Source organism: Bos mutus, chromosome X, assembly GCF_027580195.1.
Source record: "Bos mutus isolate GX-2022 chromosome X, NWIPB_WYAK_1.1, whole genome shotgun sequence".
Lineage (NCBI taxonomy): Eukaryota > Metazoa > Chordata > Mammalia > Artiodactyla > Bovidae > Bos > Bos mutus.
This window is the reverse complement of record NC_091646.1, coordinates 71,958,624-71,979,449: the sequence shown is the minus strand read 5'-3', so window position 1 is coordinate 71,979,449 and position 20,826 is coordinate 71,958,624. Positions and strand designations below refer to the sequence as shown.

Genomic DNA, 20,826 nt, shown 5'->3' with positions numbered 1-20,826 from the left:
GGCCGGAGCGGAGTGCTAGCCGGGCGGCCGCCGGCGCGGAGTGGAGTGGCGCTGGGCTCGGGGCAGCTGAGGGGCCCGACACTATGAGGAGTGCGGCGCTGCCGCCTCAGCCGCCACCGCCCCAGTGCCCCGCACCGCCCCCCGCCGGGACGCTGGGCAGTGCCTAGCGGGCCGGGCGGCCGCGCCCGGGCGGCGAGCAAGGGAGCGCGGGACGGGCGCGAGGACGGTGCGAGAGCGCCCCGCCACTCCGGCCTGAGCGGGGCCCCGGGCCGGCCGGCCTGACTCGCCATGCAGCCCCCGAGGTAGAGCCTGGACGGCGCCGAGGAGCGCGAAGCGGCGCGCAGCCGCCCGCCCGAGACGGCCGTCCGGCCTCGCGCCCGCCTGCTCCCTCCAGCCCGGACCCCCCTGAAATATGTTCAGGGGCGCTTGGATGTGGCCCGGAAAAGACGCCGCCGCGCTGACTATCTGCTGCTGCTGCTGCTGCTGGGCTCCCAGGCCGAGCGACAAACCTTGCGCCGACTCCGAGCGGGCGCAGCGATGGCGACTGTCCCTGGCGTCCCTGCTCTTCTTCACCGTGCTGCTCGCTGACCATCTGTGGCTGTGCGCGGGGGCCCGGCCCCGAGCCAGGGAGCTGAGCAGCGCCATGCGGCCGCCCTGGGGGGCCGGCCGGGAGCGGCAGCCGGTGCCTCCTCGCGCGGTGCTGCCCCTGCCGCCGCCGCCGCCTCCCGGCCAGCCCAGCGCGCCCCCGGGCACCTGCGGCCCGCGATACAGCAACCTGACCAAAGCCGCCGCCGCCGCCGGTCCCGGGCCGGACTGCGGCGGCGTCCCAGAACCCACGGGGCTGGACGCAGCTTGCACCAAACTGCAATCTTTGCAGAGACTTTTCGAACCGACTACCCCAGCGCCCCCTCTGCGGCCCCCTGACTCCCCTTCCCGTGCCCCGGCCGAGTTCCCCACCGCCAAAAAAAACTTGCTCAAAGGCCACTTTCGGAACTTCACTCTTTCCTTTTGCGACACCTACACGGTCTGGGACTTGCTGCTGGGCATGGACCGCCCCGACAGCCTGGACTGCAGCCTGGACAACCTGCTGGGGGACCTGCTGGCCGTGGTGGCTAGCCCGGGCTCCGGGGCCTGGGAGGTGTGTAGCAACTGTATCGAGGCGTACCAGCGGCTCGACCGACATGCTCAGGAAAAATATGACGAGTTCGACCTCGTGCTGCATAAATACTTACAGGCAGAAGAGTACTCAATCCGGTCCTGCACGAAAGGCTGTAAGGTAGGGACTGGCGTCCGCGGCCACAACGGCTGCCGCTTTGGCGGCGGGAACGGTGGCGGTGGAACCGGGAGAAAAAAGGTTTCCCCCTGTACCCACCCGACCGCCTCCCATCACCCCCACCGTTCTCAGTGGGCCACGGGTAGTGCTACTGTGGGACCCTCCGCGGAGAAGGGGCCTCAGGGATTTAGGTCAGGTAACCACCTGGCTAACTTCTATTGATTCTGGGTTTGGGCACCATCGGACAAGGGCTTTCTTGCATCCCGTCCCCCGCATGAGGCGGGAAGGGTTCCGGAGGGTGGGGCGGGGGGGCAAGTCAGCAAAGGGGTGGAAAGAGGGCTCTGGCTCCCCCAGCCCCCATCCTTAGCCAGCGATGCCCCTTTCCTTTCCTGGGCTGGAATGGAAAGTCCTGGGACTGGCTGCTACAAGGGGAAGGCCAAAGGTGGGGGGAAGAATATTTGCCATTTAACCCTCACTCTTCAGCCCCTGCCAGTGGGTGAGGGGAGGGGCGTTTGGTCGTGGGACACAGCACACTGCTGACCTTATATGACCTGAGGTGGCTGGTCAGAGCCTAGGCAAGTGGAGCCCCAGGGTGCCTGTTTTCTCCCAAGAAAGGAAGCTGCTAGCTCCTCTCCCCCGACAAGAGAATGAGCTGGGAGCCGGGAGCCCGGCACAGCAGCTTGTGAGAGGGTCACTGGAGGCTGGTGCATTACAAGTCTCAGGTGCCTTCCCAGCACGCTGGGGTGGCAGTGGAGGAAAAGCTGGCTTTCTAAGCTGTTGGGGACAGGCATCCAGAGAGAGGAGAGGCGAGGCTGCTGCAGAATGCACCTGCCTGGGGCAGAGCTGAGTGTTGAGAAACTTCTTGACCCTGAGCAGGGTCATTCTGGACAGTGAGTGTGTGGGGGCTGTAAACGTTTGGGACGTGGTGCTACTCCTTTGTTCGTGCAGCCTGCCAGGTGGCCTGCCTTTGAAAGGAAAAGGAACAGCAAGGTCAAAGGGTCAAGTGAAGAGGAGGCCAGGTGGGGTGCTGGCCTCACCCATCCTAGAACTGGGGGCTGAGAGGAAGATGGTTACCTCCCAGCCTAGCTTGTCTCCCTCTGAGGCTTTGGGGAGGGGCGGAAAGTGCCCCTTTCCATCCACCGTGACAGCGTGGCCTTCTGCCGGGTTCCAAGCTCATGGTGGGCTCCTTAGGGATTTGAGCAGGGGGTTGGGGAGGAAAGGGGTAGCTCCTTGCTCCTGACTTCACTTTCTTGTTCTCCTTTTTCCTGTTCTCGTAACCTAGCAGTCTCCCTCCCGCCTCCCTCAGCCTCAGCTGACTCACTGCCTCACTCACACTACCAAATGAGATATTCCACTTCTTAAAGGTGTACAGACAGATAGACATGCACACACTGCCAAACAGCACCACCGCCACCCCAGGCAAAGTCACACCGAGATGGAGAGAGGTCGGCACACCCACAAACAGTGCCACTGAATCAGACATGGTGTCATACACATGCACATCTCCCCAGCATCTCAGAGACACACAGGCAGAAGTACCGTCACATGAAAAAAGGACACATTTTGTCACATAGGGATAGACGTACACCCTTGATGTCAGCCACAGATACACACACTCAGCACAAACAGAAGGATGCAGCCCACTAGCAAGTGGAATAAAGGATGTCTGTCTTTTTGTGGTCTTCACTCTGACCCCATGGCCCTGACATTTTCTTTCCCACAATCTGCAGGATAAAAGAGAGACCATGCCACAACTTTCCCACGGGATTTTCTTTTTCTCCAGGTCACAGTTGGCTTCAAACTCTGTCTGATGAGGCACTAAATAATAACCCCTCCCATTGATTATTTTTACCAGGCAGCTTGATGGAGAAAAGCAACTGGTCTCTTGGATTCAGGAGGCCTGATTATCTCTACCACTTGTTCGTAGTGTGACCTTGGGCACATCACTTCACTTCTCTAAGCTTTTGTTTTCTCATTCATAAAACAAGCATAATAACCCTGGCTGTGCCCACATCCTGAGACTTTTGTGAAATTGAAGTGGGAAGAGGTAGCTGATAATATTTTGTAAGAATAATAAAACATCTAATGGTGATGTCCTGCTTAGGGTTTTTATCCTCTCTCACATATATTATGAGATCACAACTGCCTGGGGAGGCTGGTAATACCAGCATCATTAGCTCCATTTTACAGATGGGGAAACTGAGGTGCAGGCTCAAGCAGTTTACCCCAACGCCACTTGGCTAACGAGCAGGAGTACCAGGCCTCTAACCCTCATGGTGTTGGTGCTAAGCCCATGCTTTGGCCGTGGTGTCTTATCTGGTCCACAGTGGCCTGGGTCCTCCCTGCTCTCCTTTGTCTCCTTGTCGTTTTCGCTCTCTCACTCTCTCTCTCTCTCCCCCTCTCAAGTGAACTCCGCCTGCTCTCTTGCTGCCTGCTGTGCTGGGAGAAGGGCAGTGCAAGCTCCACGGCTTTCTTCCTGTCTTTCCCACCCTCTCCGAGGATGTGCTCTCCCTCCGCTGAGGCCTACGCCCACAGGCCTCTCAATTCCAGCTGTATTACAGGCCCTACAGGAAAAGACAGCCCTGCTCCCCTCCTTCCTGCAGCCTCTCTCACTTCACCCCAGTGCCCATCTCTATCCCAGACCTTTTTTGCAGATCCCTAGTCTGGCCTACAGCTTCAAGCCGTCCTGCCCAGCCCCTCCCCCAAATGGGACCCCTTGGAGACAATGCCCCGTCCTCCAAGCTTCTCCAGGGTGGAAAGCCCACAGCCCCAGGCCAGGGTGAGGAGGCCTCTTCTGCTGCTGGAAACCAAACCTGGAGATTTTGCTCCAGGGCCAGGTGACACCCCCGCACCCCCCCGTCCCCAGGGGCCTGTCCCGAGTATCTCAGATCTTTCCCGGGCAGCCCCAGAAACCCTGTTCTCTCCCTTTGCAGTGTCTGCCCCTGTTTTGGGCCACACAGGGCCCCACACATCATACCTGTCCTCACTGCTTCCTGTGACACCTCCCAATTTAGTACCAGCTGCGACATTTCCTTAATGTGCGACTGACTTCCTCTCGCACAGCAGGGCGATGATAACTTAGGTTGATGCCCATCCCCACCCTGGCCTCTCCCAACCCCCAGGGCCACTCTCCACCCCTCCCTTAACTCCCTGTGCAGGTACCCCCTCAGCCTTTGCCTCCCGCTCTGCTTGGCCCTCCTGGCCCTGCCTACAGTTACTGGACCACCTCCTCACTCCCGCAACCCTCTCCATCTCCCAACCCTGCCAGGCCCTGCCTGGTTCTGATTGCCTCTTCCTTCACCCCTGCCCCTTCCCTAGTCTAAATTCAGTATAGTCTAATGGGGACAGTGCTGAAGATGGGAACAAAACCCTGACCTCTTCTCTCATAGCTCTGATCCAGGAGGAGATAGAAGCCCAAGAGAAGGCCAGTGCTCAGCTCTCACTAGCCATAGGGCCAGGGAAGGATGCAGTAGTTCTGTTTTCCTCTAGACTGACCTGCACCCACCTGGCAGATTGTATATTTGGTTCTGGGTCTCACACTGAGCAGGTAGGAGGAGGCTAAAACCCAAGTTCTCCTGGATATAGTTGAAGGAGCTGTTTCACCAGGAGAAGAGGAGACTCAGTAGGGTGTGGTCTCTGACTTCAGACCTCTGAAGAGTTGTCGGGGTGCCAAAGAAGAGGCATGTCCTGCTTAACCCCAAGGGGACTTCATGGTTAGAGAGTCCTAGGCTCAAACTCAGCTCTTTTATGTATTACCCACGTGACCTTGAGCTAGGGACTCAGCTCTCTCATCCTCACTTTTCTCATCTGTAAAATGGAGCTAATTCATCAGAATGGCCCTGTGAGCTCATTATTAACGAGAAATCTGCACAGTACGTAGACCTGGCATGTCAGAGTTGTTCAGTTAACAGTTTTTTCCTTCCAAAGAAGAAACAGAGTGCCTTGAGAGGAGGTGAGTTCCTTCTCCCAGGGGAAAGGTCTAGGCTGATTCAGGCAGACCCCTAGAGGAAATGCTGTGGAGATGACTGACTCCAGATTATAGGGCAGGTTGGACCAGCCACCTCTGAGGTCTGTGTCAGCTCAGAGCTCAGGCTTGTGAACAGAGGCTGCTCCCTCAGCAGCAGGATTGAATAGAGAGGGCCAGGAAGGAGGCCTAACACCCACAAGCAGGGGTCGGGGCTGCCAGAGCCAGCACCTTGCCTTCTGCCCTTACTCTAGGGGCCCTGCTCTTCCTCCACTCCGGCTGGCAGCTGTTTCTGCCTCGGTGCCTTCCTCTTTCCTCCCACCTGCCACAGCTTTCCTGCCAATCAGGACTCCCAGGCTAACGCTGGCGCTGCGAGCAGGAAGCTCAGGGCACTGGGCTAAGGGCAGGAGCCCCAAGTTGGCAAGTGGTCCCTGTTGTCACCCAAGCTTGCTGGCAGGGAACAGTGCCCCACAGTCAGCCTCCTGACCCAGGGTTCTTACAGGCAAAGAACCTGTTCACATGTGGAGGGTGGAGGAAGAAAGGGGGGGTCAGTCAAGAAGCAGGCTCCTAGGAACCATGGCAAAGCTTCGAGGAGGGGCATCCACATCCGTGGAAGTTCATTGGCCACAGCCATGAGCACTGGGCTTCTGGGAAGGGCCAGCGATAGGGAAAAGGCAGTGTTTGTAGCTCAGACAGGATGTAGGAGCGTAAATGTGAGAATGGGAAAGTGGCCTTATGCTACCCACACCACTCTGAACCCCTTCACCCCTATCCTGACCCACCCCACTCCAATCCACACAATCCCCCGAATTCTGACCCACCACCAACATCCCCTATCCATACTCCAAGGACTGCACAATTTTCCCAACCTTCTGTTAGAAGGTCACCCTATGTTAGTCGCTCAGTCGTATCCAACTCTTTGTGACCCCATGGACTGTATCCCCCAGGCTCCTCTGCCCATGGAATTCTCCAGGCAAGAATACTGGAGTGGGTAGCCATTCCCTTCTCCAGGGGATGTTTCTGACCCCAGAGATCAAATCCCAGTCTCCTACATTGCAGGCAGATTCTTTACCGTCTGAGCCACCGGAGAAGCAGAAGGTCACCCTAGACCCTTCCCAAACCACACCTGCACCTCACTCTCTATTTCTTATCCCCACACCTACACTCCTCTAGTCCCCACTTCTCCCCACAGTTACCCCCATCTGCTCCCACCCCTTCCTTTCCCCCTCGCCCTTCACTGCTCCCTTCTAACAGCCAGCCCTCTCCCATCTCCCATCCTGCTCCATTCCCCTTGTCTCTCACACTCCCCCAACCTTTACCCTGCCCCACTGTGATCCTCTTCTGGCCTCATCCCCTAAGCACTATACCTCTTGCCCTTGTCACCTCCATGCCCCCTCACCCCTCGCATCCCTCACACCCCACTCACTGTTTGCCTCTCTGATCCGCATCCCTCTTCCTGCCCCCTTTGATCTTCTGGTCCCCTCTTCTCCTGTCCTCTCTCTCCCTCGCTGCTCTTTTTCTCCTTCCTGCCTTCTCTCCTCCCCACTCAGGGTGGACATGTGCACACATGCTTAGACACACAGACACACAGTCCTCTTCATGGCAACTTCCCATCCTTCCCACAGGCTGGTGCCTGACTACTATAGTCACCATAGCAACGGGAACCTCCAGGAAGGATACACTGGTATCTCCTGAAGGTGGGGGTGGGGGGAATTAGGTGGAGGAAGGGAGCCCAGCAGCCTCCCACCCATGTCTTGGTCTGGCTGGAAGAGTCTGCCGAACACAGTGGAGGGAAGGGTGAGGAAAGGGAAGACAGTGGGTGCCGGTGGGGCTTAGACTAAAGGAGGGCTAAGGATCTCCAAACACATCACAAACACAGGAGGGTGCTTCTAAGCCAGGTGGTGTGTGTTGGTCTCCTCCTGCAGCATCAGTGTCTCAGGGAAAGGGCATATCCACCCTTCAGTGTGTGGGTGCATCTGTAGGACACCTTAGACTCGAGGGTGGGAGTTTGCCCTAGAAAAACTTCTCCCTCAGGGCAGTCTTTTATGTTCCCACCCTGTGAGGCTGTTTACCTGTTGTGCGCCCTTGTGCCCTGGGAGTCAGACCTGCCCCTCCCTGCCCCCAGCTCACATCTCAGCCACATGTGGATTCCAGCTGCAGGTGTTTGTTGGAAAGCCAGAGGCAGCTTCTGAGGCTGGGGTAGACAATTGTGGGCCTCCAGGAGCACCATTCTCTGATGCTGACCCAGGAGGCCTCTTGGGACAGATGTGTTATTCCTGTGGTTACAGGGGTGCAAACCAGGGTGTGTGTAGTGATGCTGGACCAGACTTTTCTTCCTGGGCGTGTAAGGGGGTTCAGAAGAGCCTGAATTTTTGAGCCAGACAGGTGCTGAGGGGGAGAGCAAGGGTACCAGGTGAATTGCAGCTGGCCCTGAGGAAGGAAAAAGTTACTATGGAGTAACAGGTGCTGCCAGGGCCAAAGCTCCTGTTTGAATGGACTCTGGAAAAAGGAGCTGGAACCTGAACCACAAGTCTCTGGGCCAGAAGGCAAAGGCAGGCTGGCACCAAAGAAGAAAGAGAAAGGGGAAAAGAAAACTGCCAGCTTTCAAGTGCCTGGGAGATGCCAGGGGCTTTATGTGTGTCCATGAACTCAGTTAATTCTGACAGTCATCCTAGCAGGCAGGTACTCTTATAATCCCCTTTTTACAAATGTGACAACTGAGGTTTATTGACAGAAAGGGACTCATCCAGGTCACATAGCTAAAAGGTGGGAAGACTGCCACACAAACCCAGGTCTGTCCATTGTTTCCCCAGTCACACATGTACAAAGAAATGCTTAATAAACTCCCTCCAGCTGTCAGAGGCAATGCCCAGCTGACTATTGAGAGACTGGAGTGAGAAGCTGACCAAGTGCAAGGGGATCCAGCAACACCTACTGCCAACTTGTAGGGAGCCCCTGGAGTGGCTCAGATCCAAAGTGGGGACCTACCAGCACCGTCTTTGTTCAGTACCCCAGTCTCTTGTCCTTGAGCCCCAGTGATAATCACTGGTATCCTCTTGGGATTGTGACAGAGGATGAGAAAGGGAGGTGTTTGCTCCCTTCTATTTCTAAAGGCTCTTCCAAGGGGATGGGAGGAGCTGGATTCCTCTTGCCTGGAGGGGAGGTATCTACTATATTCTCAATCCAAATCTGCTAGAAGGATCAACCAGAGCATGAGAGGAGTACATCCCCCTAAACAGGCCTGAGCCCTGCCCAGCCTTTGCTGGGAGAGAAAATGATGAGACCTTGTTACCCAAGAGCCTCTGGGCTTTGGACACACAGTTCCCATGCCAGGGTTTTGGTGAGCCCTGGCCTAGGATGGCTGAACTTCTCTTAGAGGTAGAAGGAAGTGCAAACTCACCAAGCTCTGCCTGGAGAAGGACATGTGGCAGTCGTGGGTGTTACTGTTGTTCCCTGTCTCTGTATTTGGTTTCCAGCAGATAGCATGTCTACCTGGCTGATCTGTGGAAGGTGAGCATATCTGCTTAGTGTTGAACTCAACTAAAACTTCCAACCAGGTTAATCCTTCAGAACTATTATAGACTCAGAATCTTAACAGAAAAAAAAAAAAAAAACTTTTTTTCTCAATTACCAAAAAAATGATCTTTGAAATATTTTGGAAAATAGAAATATAACAGTTTGAAAAGGGTCCTTGAGATGTTCTTAATGTTAGTGTATTTCCTCCCAATATGTCTTTTTGTGGCATAGTTTTTTACTGTAGTAAAATATACATAACATCAAATTTACCATTCTAACCATGTTTAGGTGTACAGTTCAGTGGCATTAAAGTATATTTGCAATGTTGTACAACCACCTCCACTATACATTTCTAAAATGTCTTTATTCTCCTAAATAGAAAGTCTTTACCCATTAAACAATAACTCTCCATTCCTCCTCCCCCAGCCCCTGGTAACTTCTATTCTTCTTCCCATCTCTATAAATTTGACTATTCTAGATAATTCATTTAAGTGGAATCATATATACTTTTTGTCCTTTGTGTCTGGCGTATTTCATTTAACATAACATTTTCAAGGTTCATCCACGTGGTGGCATGTATCAGTACTTCATTCTTTTTATGGTTGAATAATATTCCACTGTCTGGATATACCACATTTTAAAAATTCATTCATCTCTATGGACATTTGGGTTGTTTCCACTTTGGGACAATTATGAATAAAACTGCTATGAATGTTCATGGACAAGTTCGTGTGTGGACCTATATTTTCATTTCCTTCCATCTTTTGGCTATTGTGAGTAATGTTGTTATGAACATTGGTATACAAATATCTATTTGAACCCATGCTTTCAGTTCTCTTGGTTGTATACCTAGACTTGCTGCATTACGTGGTAATTCTATATTTAACTTTTTGAGGAGCCTCCATATTGCTTTCTACAGTGCTGCACCATTTGACATTCTTATGAGCAATGCACGGGGTTCCAGTTTCTCCACATCCTCATCAACACTTACTCTTTTCCTTTCTTTTATTTTGATAGTAGCCATCCTAATTGATGTGACTATATATTTTTTACATAGTTGAAATCATCTAGGTTTTTTACTCTACTTTTTCTAACTTATTGCTAAAATTATACTGAGTATCTTTCCATGTAATTAAATATTCACAAACCACATTCTTTTCTTTTTTTGGTTGCACCACATGGCCTGTGGGATTAGTTCCCCTATCAGGGATCGAACCTGGGCCCTCGGCAGTGAAAGCACAGAGTCCCAACCACTGGACGACCAGGGAATTCCCACAAACATCATTCTTGATGAGCATATAATATTCCATCACATGAATTTAGTGCAATTTATTTACCTAGTTCCCTATTATTAGGTATTTACCTTCAACTTTTATAAATAATGCTGTGATGGATAACTTTGTCCATAAGTCTTTGTCACATCTACAATTTTCTTTTTCTAATAAATTTTCTACCTCAATCATTTTTTCTTATTTCTGTACTTTGCTAAGTTTCTTAAATCACAAAATAATGCACCTTCATTGTACCAAATCTAACAATACAGAGGTTTATAAAAAAATATTTAATAATCTTTCTGTTCCCTCCTCTCCCAATCCTACTGCCCTGAGGCCACTGATGTTAACAATTTGGTGTGTATCCTTCCATCCCTCTTTCTGAGCTTACATTAGCATTTGTACACAAAATGATTCTTTCCCTTGTTTTGCATACACATGAAAGCATATACATTAATTCTGCAGAATGAACTTCCGGGATGAGTCTTACAGAATCAAAGAGTATTGACCTTTTTCAAGCTTGTGGCATACAAATTTCTTTCTTACCAAATTTATTTCCAGAAGGGTGATTCTAATTTAAACCCTTGCCACAAATGTGAGACTAATTTACCACTCTTGTCCAGTATTGAGTATCATATTTTTAAAAACTATATTAATTTGGAGCTAAAAATGGTATATCATTGGTTGTAATTTTCATTCCTTAGGTCAAACATTTGTTTTTCTTATTTATGGGCCATTTGTATTGCTTGCATTGTGAATTGTCTATTTATGTCTTATGTTTTTATTATTGATTTGTATGTACTCTTTTATGTGTATTAATGAGTTTTTTCTGATTACATTTATGGCAGTATTCTTTCATTTATTATTTGACTCTTGGAGCTGAAAGGGGTGCATTGGAAGGAAAGGAACTATCCCAGGCACTTTTATATACTTTATCTCACTTAATTCTTACATCTGTCTTGTGCCTATATATTTATCCCTGTTTTACTTAGAAGACTGGCTCAGAGGAGTTAGGTAACTAGCTCAAGGTCATCCAGCTAGTAAGGGTTGGACCTGGAATTTGAATTCAGGTCAAATCCAGGGATTTAGTTACCAGAAGGCAATGGTACTACCCGATCTGTACTAGTGTAATTTTACTATAGGTAAATCTTTGTGCTAGTTGATTTACAGACATCATTTGCAGAAAGGTTGAGGATATATGCTCTTACTATCTCCCATTTTGTAGATGAGGAAAGTATAGATCAGGGAATTTAAGTAACTTGTGTGAGGTTTCATAACTAGTGAGAGCAGACCTGACCTTTGCCCACAGGACTGTTTGAGGTTAAAGATGTTTGACCCTGTCTTCTCCCTATACATGCTGCCTCCCTAGGGACCATCTTCTTGGATACAAATTGAGGCTCAGAGAGAGAGAGAGTACTTTGCTTACAGCCACATAGCAAATTAGTGACTGAGTCTCTCCCTCCTTACAGATGACTTGTCTAAGTTCATACAGCCACTTAGTGGCAGAACCCAGCTCTGGCTAACTACCTGACCAGAGCAAAGGCTTTTCGATGAAGAATATTTACAGAGCAAACTGGGAAGAAAGAACAATTAGGTAGAGTGTGTGGCTGCCCTGAAACCTTTCTAAAGGAATTAACTCTGGTTTTGGAGCCTTCTAGAGCAAGGCAGTTCCAGGAGCCCCTACATGGTAAGACCTAGGACAGGAAACCTCATGTCCAAAGACAAGAAGACCTTTCTACAAGGAGACAGCTGCCTTCCCATCACCAGTTGCTAAAGCAGGAACAGTTGCCTCTTTTCAACACTCCCAAGGTGTGTGTGTGTGTCTGTGCTTGCACACATGCATACATTTAGAGAAAAGAGGAAAGGGAGTGCTTTGATGGAGGAATGGAAATGGTCTTTTGTAGCCCCTCATACTTGAATGTTCTTCACCCCACACCTCCTTACAAAGAAAACTTATATCAGGAATGAGCTGAATACACAGATTTTAGAAAATCACTCTCCCATCCAGTCCTAGAAATCTCTCCCCAACTTGACCTGAAATTCCATCAAAAAGATTTGAGTAACAAGCTAATTACTTCAATGGTCATAGTGAAATGGAGGGACCATCCAAGAGACAATATTATATATAAGAGCTTGGGCACTGAAGTCCAGGTAAACCTGACTTCAAATTCTGGCTCAAAATCTGTCTACTACATAAAACAGTTGTTGAGACCTTTCATCTCTCTTGGAACCTCACTTTCTTTGAATTCAAAACTAAGAAATAGGGTCATTGTGAGGTTTCAATAGCATATAACATGCTAATCTCTCAAGAACACAGTGCCTATGAAATGGAAGGTGCTCAAGAAATGGTAGCCACCATTATTGTTATTGCCTGTGTGGCCTTGGATGAGCTGTTTAAATTCTGGTCCTTCCTGTTCTCACCTGTAAATATGTCTCCATCTCAGGAGGTGGTTGTGAGGATTCAATGAGTTAATAAATGTCAGTTGCTTAGAACAGAGCCTGGCATATAGTAAGCACTTAATGCTGCTGCTGCTGCTGCTAAGTCACTTCAGTCGTGTCCGACTCTGTGCGACCCCATAGACGGCAGCCCACCAGGCTCCCGCATCCTTGGGATTCTCCAGGCAAGAACACTGGAGTGGGTTGCCATTTCCTTCTCCAATACATGAAAGTGAAAAGTGAAAGTGAAGTTTCTCAGTCGTGTCTGACTCTTAGCGACCCCATGGACTGCAGCCTACCAGGCTCCTCCATCCATGGGATTTTCTAGGCAAGAGTACTGGAGTGGGGTGCCATTGCCTTCTCTGAAGCACTTAATAAATGGTAGCTATTATTATTCTCACTTTAATTGGATGTATTTAATCTAAATGACTGCTTAATACTCAATTGAGATCAACAACACTTTCCCTTAGGAGGAGGAAAAGGTAATTTGGGAGCAGGAGGTGACGTGTTCAGTGTGGAGGTGGAAAGTTAGGAGCCAGAAGGCAACTGGAGAGATTCTAGTGCGTGAGAACACAGAGACATGCTCAGGTAGGAGAGGGAAGAGCCAGAGGTGGAAAGACTCCAAAGCCTTTATTTACCTCACCCTCAGAGACCAAGCACAACTGACAGGTCCTTTCATTGGGTCTCTGTTCTCCCCAGCCTGTCGTCTGTTTAGCAAGGTTCTGTGTTTGAGGATGGAAGTAAGGTAACGGCAAGGAGCTGGTTTCAGAATGATCCCTGCAGGAAACTGAAGATACCTGCCTGAGCCTGAGCCCAGGATTAGCAACGTGTGGCAGACAGGCATGCCTGTGAGTGGGCAATGGGATTTCATGCCCAGCACATTTGTGTGCAGCTCAAATGAAGCTATGGTTGTCAGTGTCACAGTGGCACCATTTCTGTGGGTGGGTAGCCTGCACCGCTTGGGTACAGAGGCCACCAAAGTTCCCCTCCTCTCACACTAGTTCTTCTCTTTGGCTATGGGACCACTCATTAATTTCATTGGCCTGTTAACCTGGCCCAAGCCCATGGCCCAGACAGTGGTGATGGAATAGATGATCCACGACTAGACACTAGGACCTGGGGTTTGGGGGCTGAGTCTGGTAAGGTTGATCAGGTCAAGTGTTGGGGGCTTTGTTTTGTTGTTTTTGAAGTTCATGGCTGCATTAGTTTATATTCTTATTTTATTTTCATTTTATCAAAGTAATAAATGTTCATAATTTTAAAAGACATATTAGCTACACATATATACTGAATCTTCAGTATAGACACTTAGCTTTTTCTTTTGATATTTATTGTCACATTTTTTATGATGTGCCAATACTGCTGCTATTTTTTGACTTTTCTGTTTGAAATATCTTTGTGCACGTGAAGATACACACATACATATATACATATGTATATCTATCACATATATACATATATATCCTTGTAGCATCTATCTGTCTTTTAAATTATATATAATATAATATCTTTTAAATAATAAATAGCAATCTCAATGCTTATAATTAAAGCAGAAGCCCTCTGTTCCAACCCTAAGCCTCATTCTTCAGAGTCAAATACTTCTAAACTTCTTAGCTGTTTCTTGTGATAGGTACCTCCACATCTCTAAATAGTATGCTATTATTTTTTGATTTTTTTCTGATTTAAATATGTACTGACTTTAAGGAGCCTGATAGGCTACAGTCCATGGGGTCGCAAAGAGTTGGACATGACTGAGTGACTTCACTTTCACTTTATAGAGGGGTATTTAGTTGTCTTACTACCAGCAGCACCATATGCACACTCCTCTCATATATCCAATATTGTCATATCATAATTTCTGGTTTTAACAGTATTCCATATTTATATCATTAGGATTATAAATATTGTTCATAGCTGAGTCATGTAGAATACTGTGATTATATTTTCTTCCTTGGCCAACTTGTTTTCCTGGAGTTAATAATTGCCTCTTTTTTCCCCCTATTTGCTTAGTTTTCTATTATTTTTTTTTTTTTGCTAATGCATTCCCAATTTCTCCATCAAAGCTGTAAAATTCATGTGACACATTACATAACCATTACTTCCATCCTTTTCTTGGAGATCTCCACCTTCCTCCAGTCTGGACTAGTTGCTGGAGGCTTGGCTTTTAAGCGGTTGGATTTCAAGCACTTAGCAAGCATCTCTTCTGTACACCTAGTTCCTTGTGAAGTCCTGAGGGAAATACACAGATATGTAAGATACAACCCCTGTCCTCAGGGAGCCTACAGTCCCAAGAATGTTAATAATTTATTCAGATATCTCACCAGAAGGCTTGAGCGCCTTCCAGGGACTTTGATCTAAGCTATGTCTTTGATCCCACACTCTAGGCAGAACTTCCTCCCTCCATCTCCACTAAATTATCAGAAGAATACAATATAGTCTCCCAGAGAGCAAATGTGTTCTTAGACTGTATTAACAGAAACAGAGCTTCTAGGATTGGAAGGCTGATATTTCTACTTGACTCTGTTGATAAACTCTGTCTAGGGATTGCATTCAGTTGCAAGGGACATGGAAAAATAGGAACTTGTCAGAAGATGATGATGGCATGGCAGCTTGGACCAGTCAGAGGGCCCTGAAAACGGTGGTTTGGGGATGTTGTCCAAAGTTGGCTGTAGCAGCCAGAGCCCCGGCTCCAGCACAGTATACTGATGAGCGGAACTCTTCCACTACACTCTTCAGCTTTGCCTAAGGAGATATATGCAAGAACTTTCTTCAGAATCACTGCACCATTAATAAACAGAAGAAAAAAATATTCAGAGAGGAGAATTACAGGATGTTCTATGCAGGAAATGTATGATGTAGTATTAGGAATGGAGGATTACAAGCATTTTGCTCCTTGGTGCAAAAAAACAGATGTAATATCAAGGAGATCTGAATACTGCAAAACATGATTAGAAATTGGGTTTCTACCTGCAGTGGAGCACTATATATCAGTAGTAACCTTAGTGTAACCACATTTGGTAAAGGCATACTGTGCTGATGGGAAGCTCTTCAATCGTTTGGAGACTGTTTGGCATTTTAGCCCAGGTCTTCCTGGCTACCCAAGAACTTCTACTTTGGATTTTTTCAATTTCTCTTGAATTTTGCAAACTTCTACCACAGCTTGCCACATGGTTTTTCAATGAAGTTGTAAAGCAGATGGTGTCTGCCTTTGAAAGAAGAGCGTGTAAGTGTATGGTCCAGAAACAAATATACTTCAGGAATGAATGCTTCATGAAGTTCACCGCACATAAAGAGAAAAAAAGTGGTCACCTACTTGCAACTAGTTTATTTACTTTTAGAAAGTGCTTTCATCATTTGCTTTTAGAAGTCAGAAAAAGTGAAAGAAAGTGAAGTCGCTCAATTGTGTCCGACTCTTTGCAACCCCATGGACTCTAGCCCACCAGGCTCCTCTGTCCATGGGATTTTTCCAGGCAAGAGTACTGGAGTGGGTTGCCATTTCCTTCTCCAGGGGATCTTTCCAGCCCAGGGATCGAACCCAGGTCTCCCACATTGTAGGCAGACACTTTAACGTCTGAGCCACCAGGGAAGTCAGAAAGCATTTGTCAAACCCAGCTTTGATTATAAACTTGTACCTTTGAAAATTTGCACTTGAAATATGAAACCACGTGTATGTAGAATTTAATCAAGTTTAATTCAGACTAATATGTATATTAGCATATTTATAATAATGGGATGTCATCACTGTTGCTAGAATACTGACATCACTCTTCTGAACAGAAATCAAAACTGTAAATTTAAACCTTTTAATTATCATGTCACCTGAAGAGGCTGGTTGAGATACTCATGAAGTGTGTATAATATTAACCATATCATGTTTAAATTATTAAATTCAGACTATTTATAACTTATTGTTTTAGGGCCTGCCTCATGGCTTAGGATATTGAGTAGTCATCAGACAAAGTAAAACTTTGACTTAAAAATATTGTTAATGAAGGTTCCCTGGCACTTTTCTTATTTTTAAATTGTTCCTATGGGTAGTGTAGATAATTCAATGTTAAACTGAGCTTAGCTTCCAGATAAATAATTTTTTGTTGAGTGGTCCAGAGTTTTAAGCTACTTTTGTCTTTGTTTGCAACCCTCTCCCCAGTCCTTTGACTGCTATTTTAATAATGCTGAATCAGTGTCAAATTTTGTCTATAGCAATGGACAATAAATGAAGATAAGTTGGTTGATATGTCTACAGCACTATGCATCCTTATTTTCTATTTATTGTGTGAATTCACTTTCAATAATGTATTTCAAACTGATATTTTTGTAAACAAATCAATGTAAGGACTGAAGTGGTAACTTAATAAAGTTAATCTGTTTAAAAAAAAGAAAAAAATAGGAATTTGTCTGAATAGGAACAACCAGGATAAAACAGAAATGGAAACTACATCCCCCAAAATAGTTGAAAAACTAGTTTGGCTTCTTGGAAAAGTAGTGTACACATAGCTCTCTCCATTTTTTTCCCCTCACATTCCCTTTTAAATTGGTTTCTGTCCCCACTGCTCCACTGAAACTGCTCTCACCATGATGAAACTGCCAGCGTGTCCTCATCTGCTGACCACTCTTACTCTTTGGAACTTTCTTCCCTAATTTACAGAATGCCGCTCTTCTGTTTCTTCTCCAAGCTCTTTAACCACTCCCTCGTCTTCATCACACTCCCTTCTCCTACCTACCCCCAAATGTTAATGTTTTCCAGGGCTGCGCTGTTGGTCCTTTTCTCTATGTGTTCATTCTCCCTAGGCAACATCCTCTACTTCTTTGGCTTCCACCATTGCTTTATAGGTCAGAGTGAGCTAGGTTGTGCTGTGAAAGAAAGAAAGAAAGTGAAGTAGCTCAGTCGACTCTGTGACTCTGTGTCCGACTCTGTGACCCCATGGACTGTAGCCCACCAGGCTCCTCCATTCATGGAATTTTCCAGGCAAGAGTACTGGAGTGGGTTGCCATTTCCTTCTCCAGGGGATCTTCCTGACCCAGGGATCGAACCCAGGTCTCCCGCATTGCAGGCAGATGCTTTTACCGTCTGAGCCACCAGGGAATTCCCAAATATCAGAGGCTTATCACAACAGTTATTTCTTGCTCATAATACATGTCCAAAACAGGTCATCACGGAGCATCTGTTCATGATAGTCACCAAGAGACCTAGGCTAGTAAAAGATCCATTTCAACATCACTTCCACAGTCAGCAGCAGAGGGAAGAGAATGTGGCAAATCATATTCCAGCTTCTTAAAGCTTCTCCCCAGAAGTGATCCAGGTCACTTCAACTCACATTTCATTGGCCAAAGTCTTATGGCCACAGCTGATTTCAAAAGGTGTGGGAAAGTATAGTCCTACTATGTTCCTAGTGATTAACTCCTTAACCATTGGTAACTCCCAAACCTTTATCTCTAGCCCAGACCCTCCTTCAGAATGCAGACCATTATGTCCAACTGTCTCCTTGACATTATACCTTGCCTAGTATATATTGACCTATACTTCAAAGTCAGCATGACCAAAAACTGAATTCATCTTCTTGACCCCCAAATCTACTTCTCCTCCTGCTTTCCCTTCCTTAATGAAACTACTATTCATCCTGCCACGCAAACAAGAAACCTGGTAGTCATCTTGACCCCCTCCCTCACCCTCAATCCCCATATCCCTAATTTACCTCTTCTCATATCCATCCCCTTCTCTCCATTTTTAACTCTGCTGCTACTGCTTCAGTTGAGGCCCCCATCGTCTCTCACTCAGATTGTTGCAATAGTCTCCTAGCTGATCTCTCTACCTCCAGTCTTGATGCCTATAATCCATCATCCACATTTTCAGAACATAAATCTAAAAAGTTAGTCATAGAAGTGATAAGCAGTTTTAAAAAGCAGTTATTTAAAACTCACGAAAGGTTCTCTGTTGCCTATAGGATGAAGCCTGGCATCCAGAACATATCATAATATATTATGATATTATGGCCATGGCCTTCCTCTGCAGCCTGATCTTCCATCATGGCCCCCTTCGTATCCTCTAACTATGCTGAACTACCAACAGTGTCTGAACCTGGCAGTATTTCAAACCCCCAGGCCTTTATACCTGCTTATTCCTTTGCTTTAAGTGCACTTATTCCTGCCATATTCTATCCAGTGAACTTCAACTCATTTTTTCTAAGCCCCAACTCTAGCCTCTCCCATATGGAGATATTTTCCTATGCTTCACCCCTCAAAACACAGTTGATCCTTCCTCCCTTTATGGGATCACTTGTACCAAGTACATACTACTTATTACAGTGACTTCTAATGATTGATACACAGGGTTATCTCTCCTGCTCCTTAAAGATAGCAATCTTGTCTTCCCTATCTCTATCATCTTTAGTTCTCCAGCACAGTGCCAGGCACTCAAACGTGTTCAAACGTGATCATTGCAGGAAAAAAATGAATTGGAAGACCTGATCTGATTCAAGGAAGTTTACAAATACCTCCTGCAGGGCTGGCATGGAGACAGGAAGTTTATGGCCCCAGAAGAGCTAGTAGGAGCCATGAGTAATGCCACAGAGAGGCATTATGTCAGCTCAAAAGGAGAAAGAATTCTTTAATTGTGAGAGTTGTCTGAAGATACGGGCTTCCCTAGGAGAATGTGTGCTATGACAAGAGGTTTACAGTCAGTAGCTGGATAAGATGTGGCAGTGATGTTGGGGTGGAACTTCCAACAGCAGATAGGGAGGTGGGGTTATGGTTGTCACAGTCCTTTCCATTCCTGCATGGTCATGAACCTGCCTCCTTGCTCACCTGATTGATACGGGTCCTCTAGGCTCCTTCGGAGAGCTGCTCTTGCACCAGGGACACCACTTCTGCACCGACCAGGCTGCCCCTGGTCTTGGAGCAGGTGGCCTAAGGGACTTGGAGGCGACTGGCCCTCTGGAACTACACTGGCTCTGGGTTCATATATACCTCTCCAGCTATCTACCCTGACTTTCCTCCAGGCCAGGCCAGGCCACTCTGACTCATGACTGCTCATTCTCAGCAGCAGGAAAGCTATTGCTTATTTTTACAGCCACTTAAGTAAAGCCATGTCACCCACCTGCATTTGCGCTGTAATGCCTCTAATCTCAGTCTGACTTTGCCAGTCCCAAAGAACTACTCCCAGAATTATGTCCATTATCTCCCTCCCTGGGTTGGAGAGATTGACTTTAACCTTACCCTGTTCTGATCCAATTCTTTGAAAGCCCAGAATCAGGAATAGGGGCATGTGGCTCTTTTCAGATCTACCCACGGAGGTCCTTCACACAATGCTAGGTGTGGACTCAGTGCGAAGAGACATCGGGTTAGTCATCAGAGTAACTCCCTTCTAGTCCTGGCTTTATATTAATAGTTGATTTCTTGCATGTTTCTGAGTTGGCTGAAACAAATCCCTTTTCTCGGCCTCAGTTTCCCCTTAGGTAAAATCTAGGGGCAGGGTGTTTACTGTTTGCTGTGGACAGTGGGTTTCATCCCCAAGCCCAGCCCAGACTACCACTCTGCCTGTACAGTCTCTGCAGCTGCAGCTCCTGGCCAAGTGTCCCAGGGGTGCGTTAGGACAACAAGCAACGATGAAGAGAAGGTCTATTGGGAGTATTTGGATGGGAAAACTGGCCCTAGGGAGGAAAGCAAGTTGGAATCCAAGAAGGAAACTGCCGACTTTCTGGTTGGCAGGAACTGAAGCTCTCCTTTCTGGAGGTTTTCTGGCCCCCAAAACAAGGAGTCCAGGGTGGCCTCCTCTTCTTAAACCTTCTGGCCCCAAGTCTTGGCTGTGGGCTGTGTATGTATACACACACTCGTGTGCATTCCTGCAGCACTGTGGGGGCCTGGACAAGTCACCTGCTTCTTCCCAGAAGAGCATAAGAATGAGAATGCCTGGGCCAGGGCTGCACGCCAGGGAGCAGGAAGTTAAGGCTCTTTAGGTCCTCCTGCTCCCCCCTAAACTAGCAGCTGCAGAGCCCAGGATGGGTGGGGATCCCTCTCATCTTACCCGCTCCCATTTCAAGAGTGGTTTAACAGCCCAGCCGGGAGGAGGGGTGGGATAGCCTTCTCAGCTTCCTTTTTGGGTTAATTGGTGTTCCCTCTAGTTACTCCCTGCTTCCTTCCCCTCCCAGTTCCCATAGCAACTTGGCTGTATCTGCCAGAACTTGAGTGAGCCCAGCAGCAGCCTGCTGGACGTGGGGAAGGGGCTTCTGTAGGGAAAAGAGGGCACTGCCAGGTCAAAGCTTCCACCCCACCCATTGTCTGCTGCTACTTCAAAGGTCCAGGATGCTTAAGCACAGTGCACAGGGCGTGATAAAGAAGCCTTTCCTGCCAGAGCTGGAGTTTGAAGAAAA

The 20,826-nt window shown here is 47.7% G+C and overlaps 1 protein-coding gene and 1 pseudogene across 1 annotated transcript in view; both read left to right on the top strand.

The window, feature by feature from the left end:
- Nucleotides 1–395: 395 nt before the first annotated feature.
- Nucleotides 396–20,826, top strand: part of NALF2 (NALCN channel auxiliary factor 2) — a 28,664-nt gene continuing 8,233 nt past the window's right edge. The window contains exon 1 of the mRNA XM_070365961.1: nt 396–1,276. Coding sequence (XP_070222062.1) covers nt 413–1,276 — 864 coding nt within the window. The 5' untranslated portion in view covers nt 396–412. The remainder of the gene's footprint in view (nt 1,277–20,826) is intronic.
- LOC102277114 (coenzyme Q-binding protein COQ10 homolog B, mitochondrial pseudogene) lies at nt 14,913–15,750 on the top strand (annotated as a pseudogene).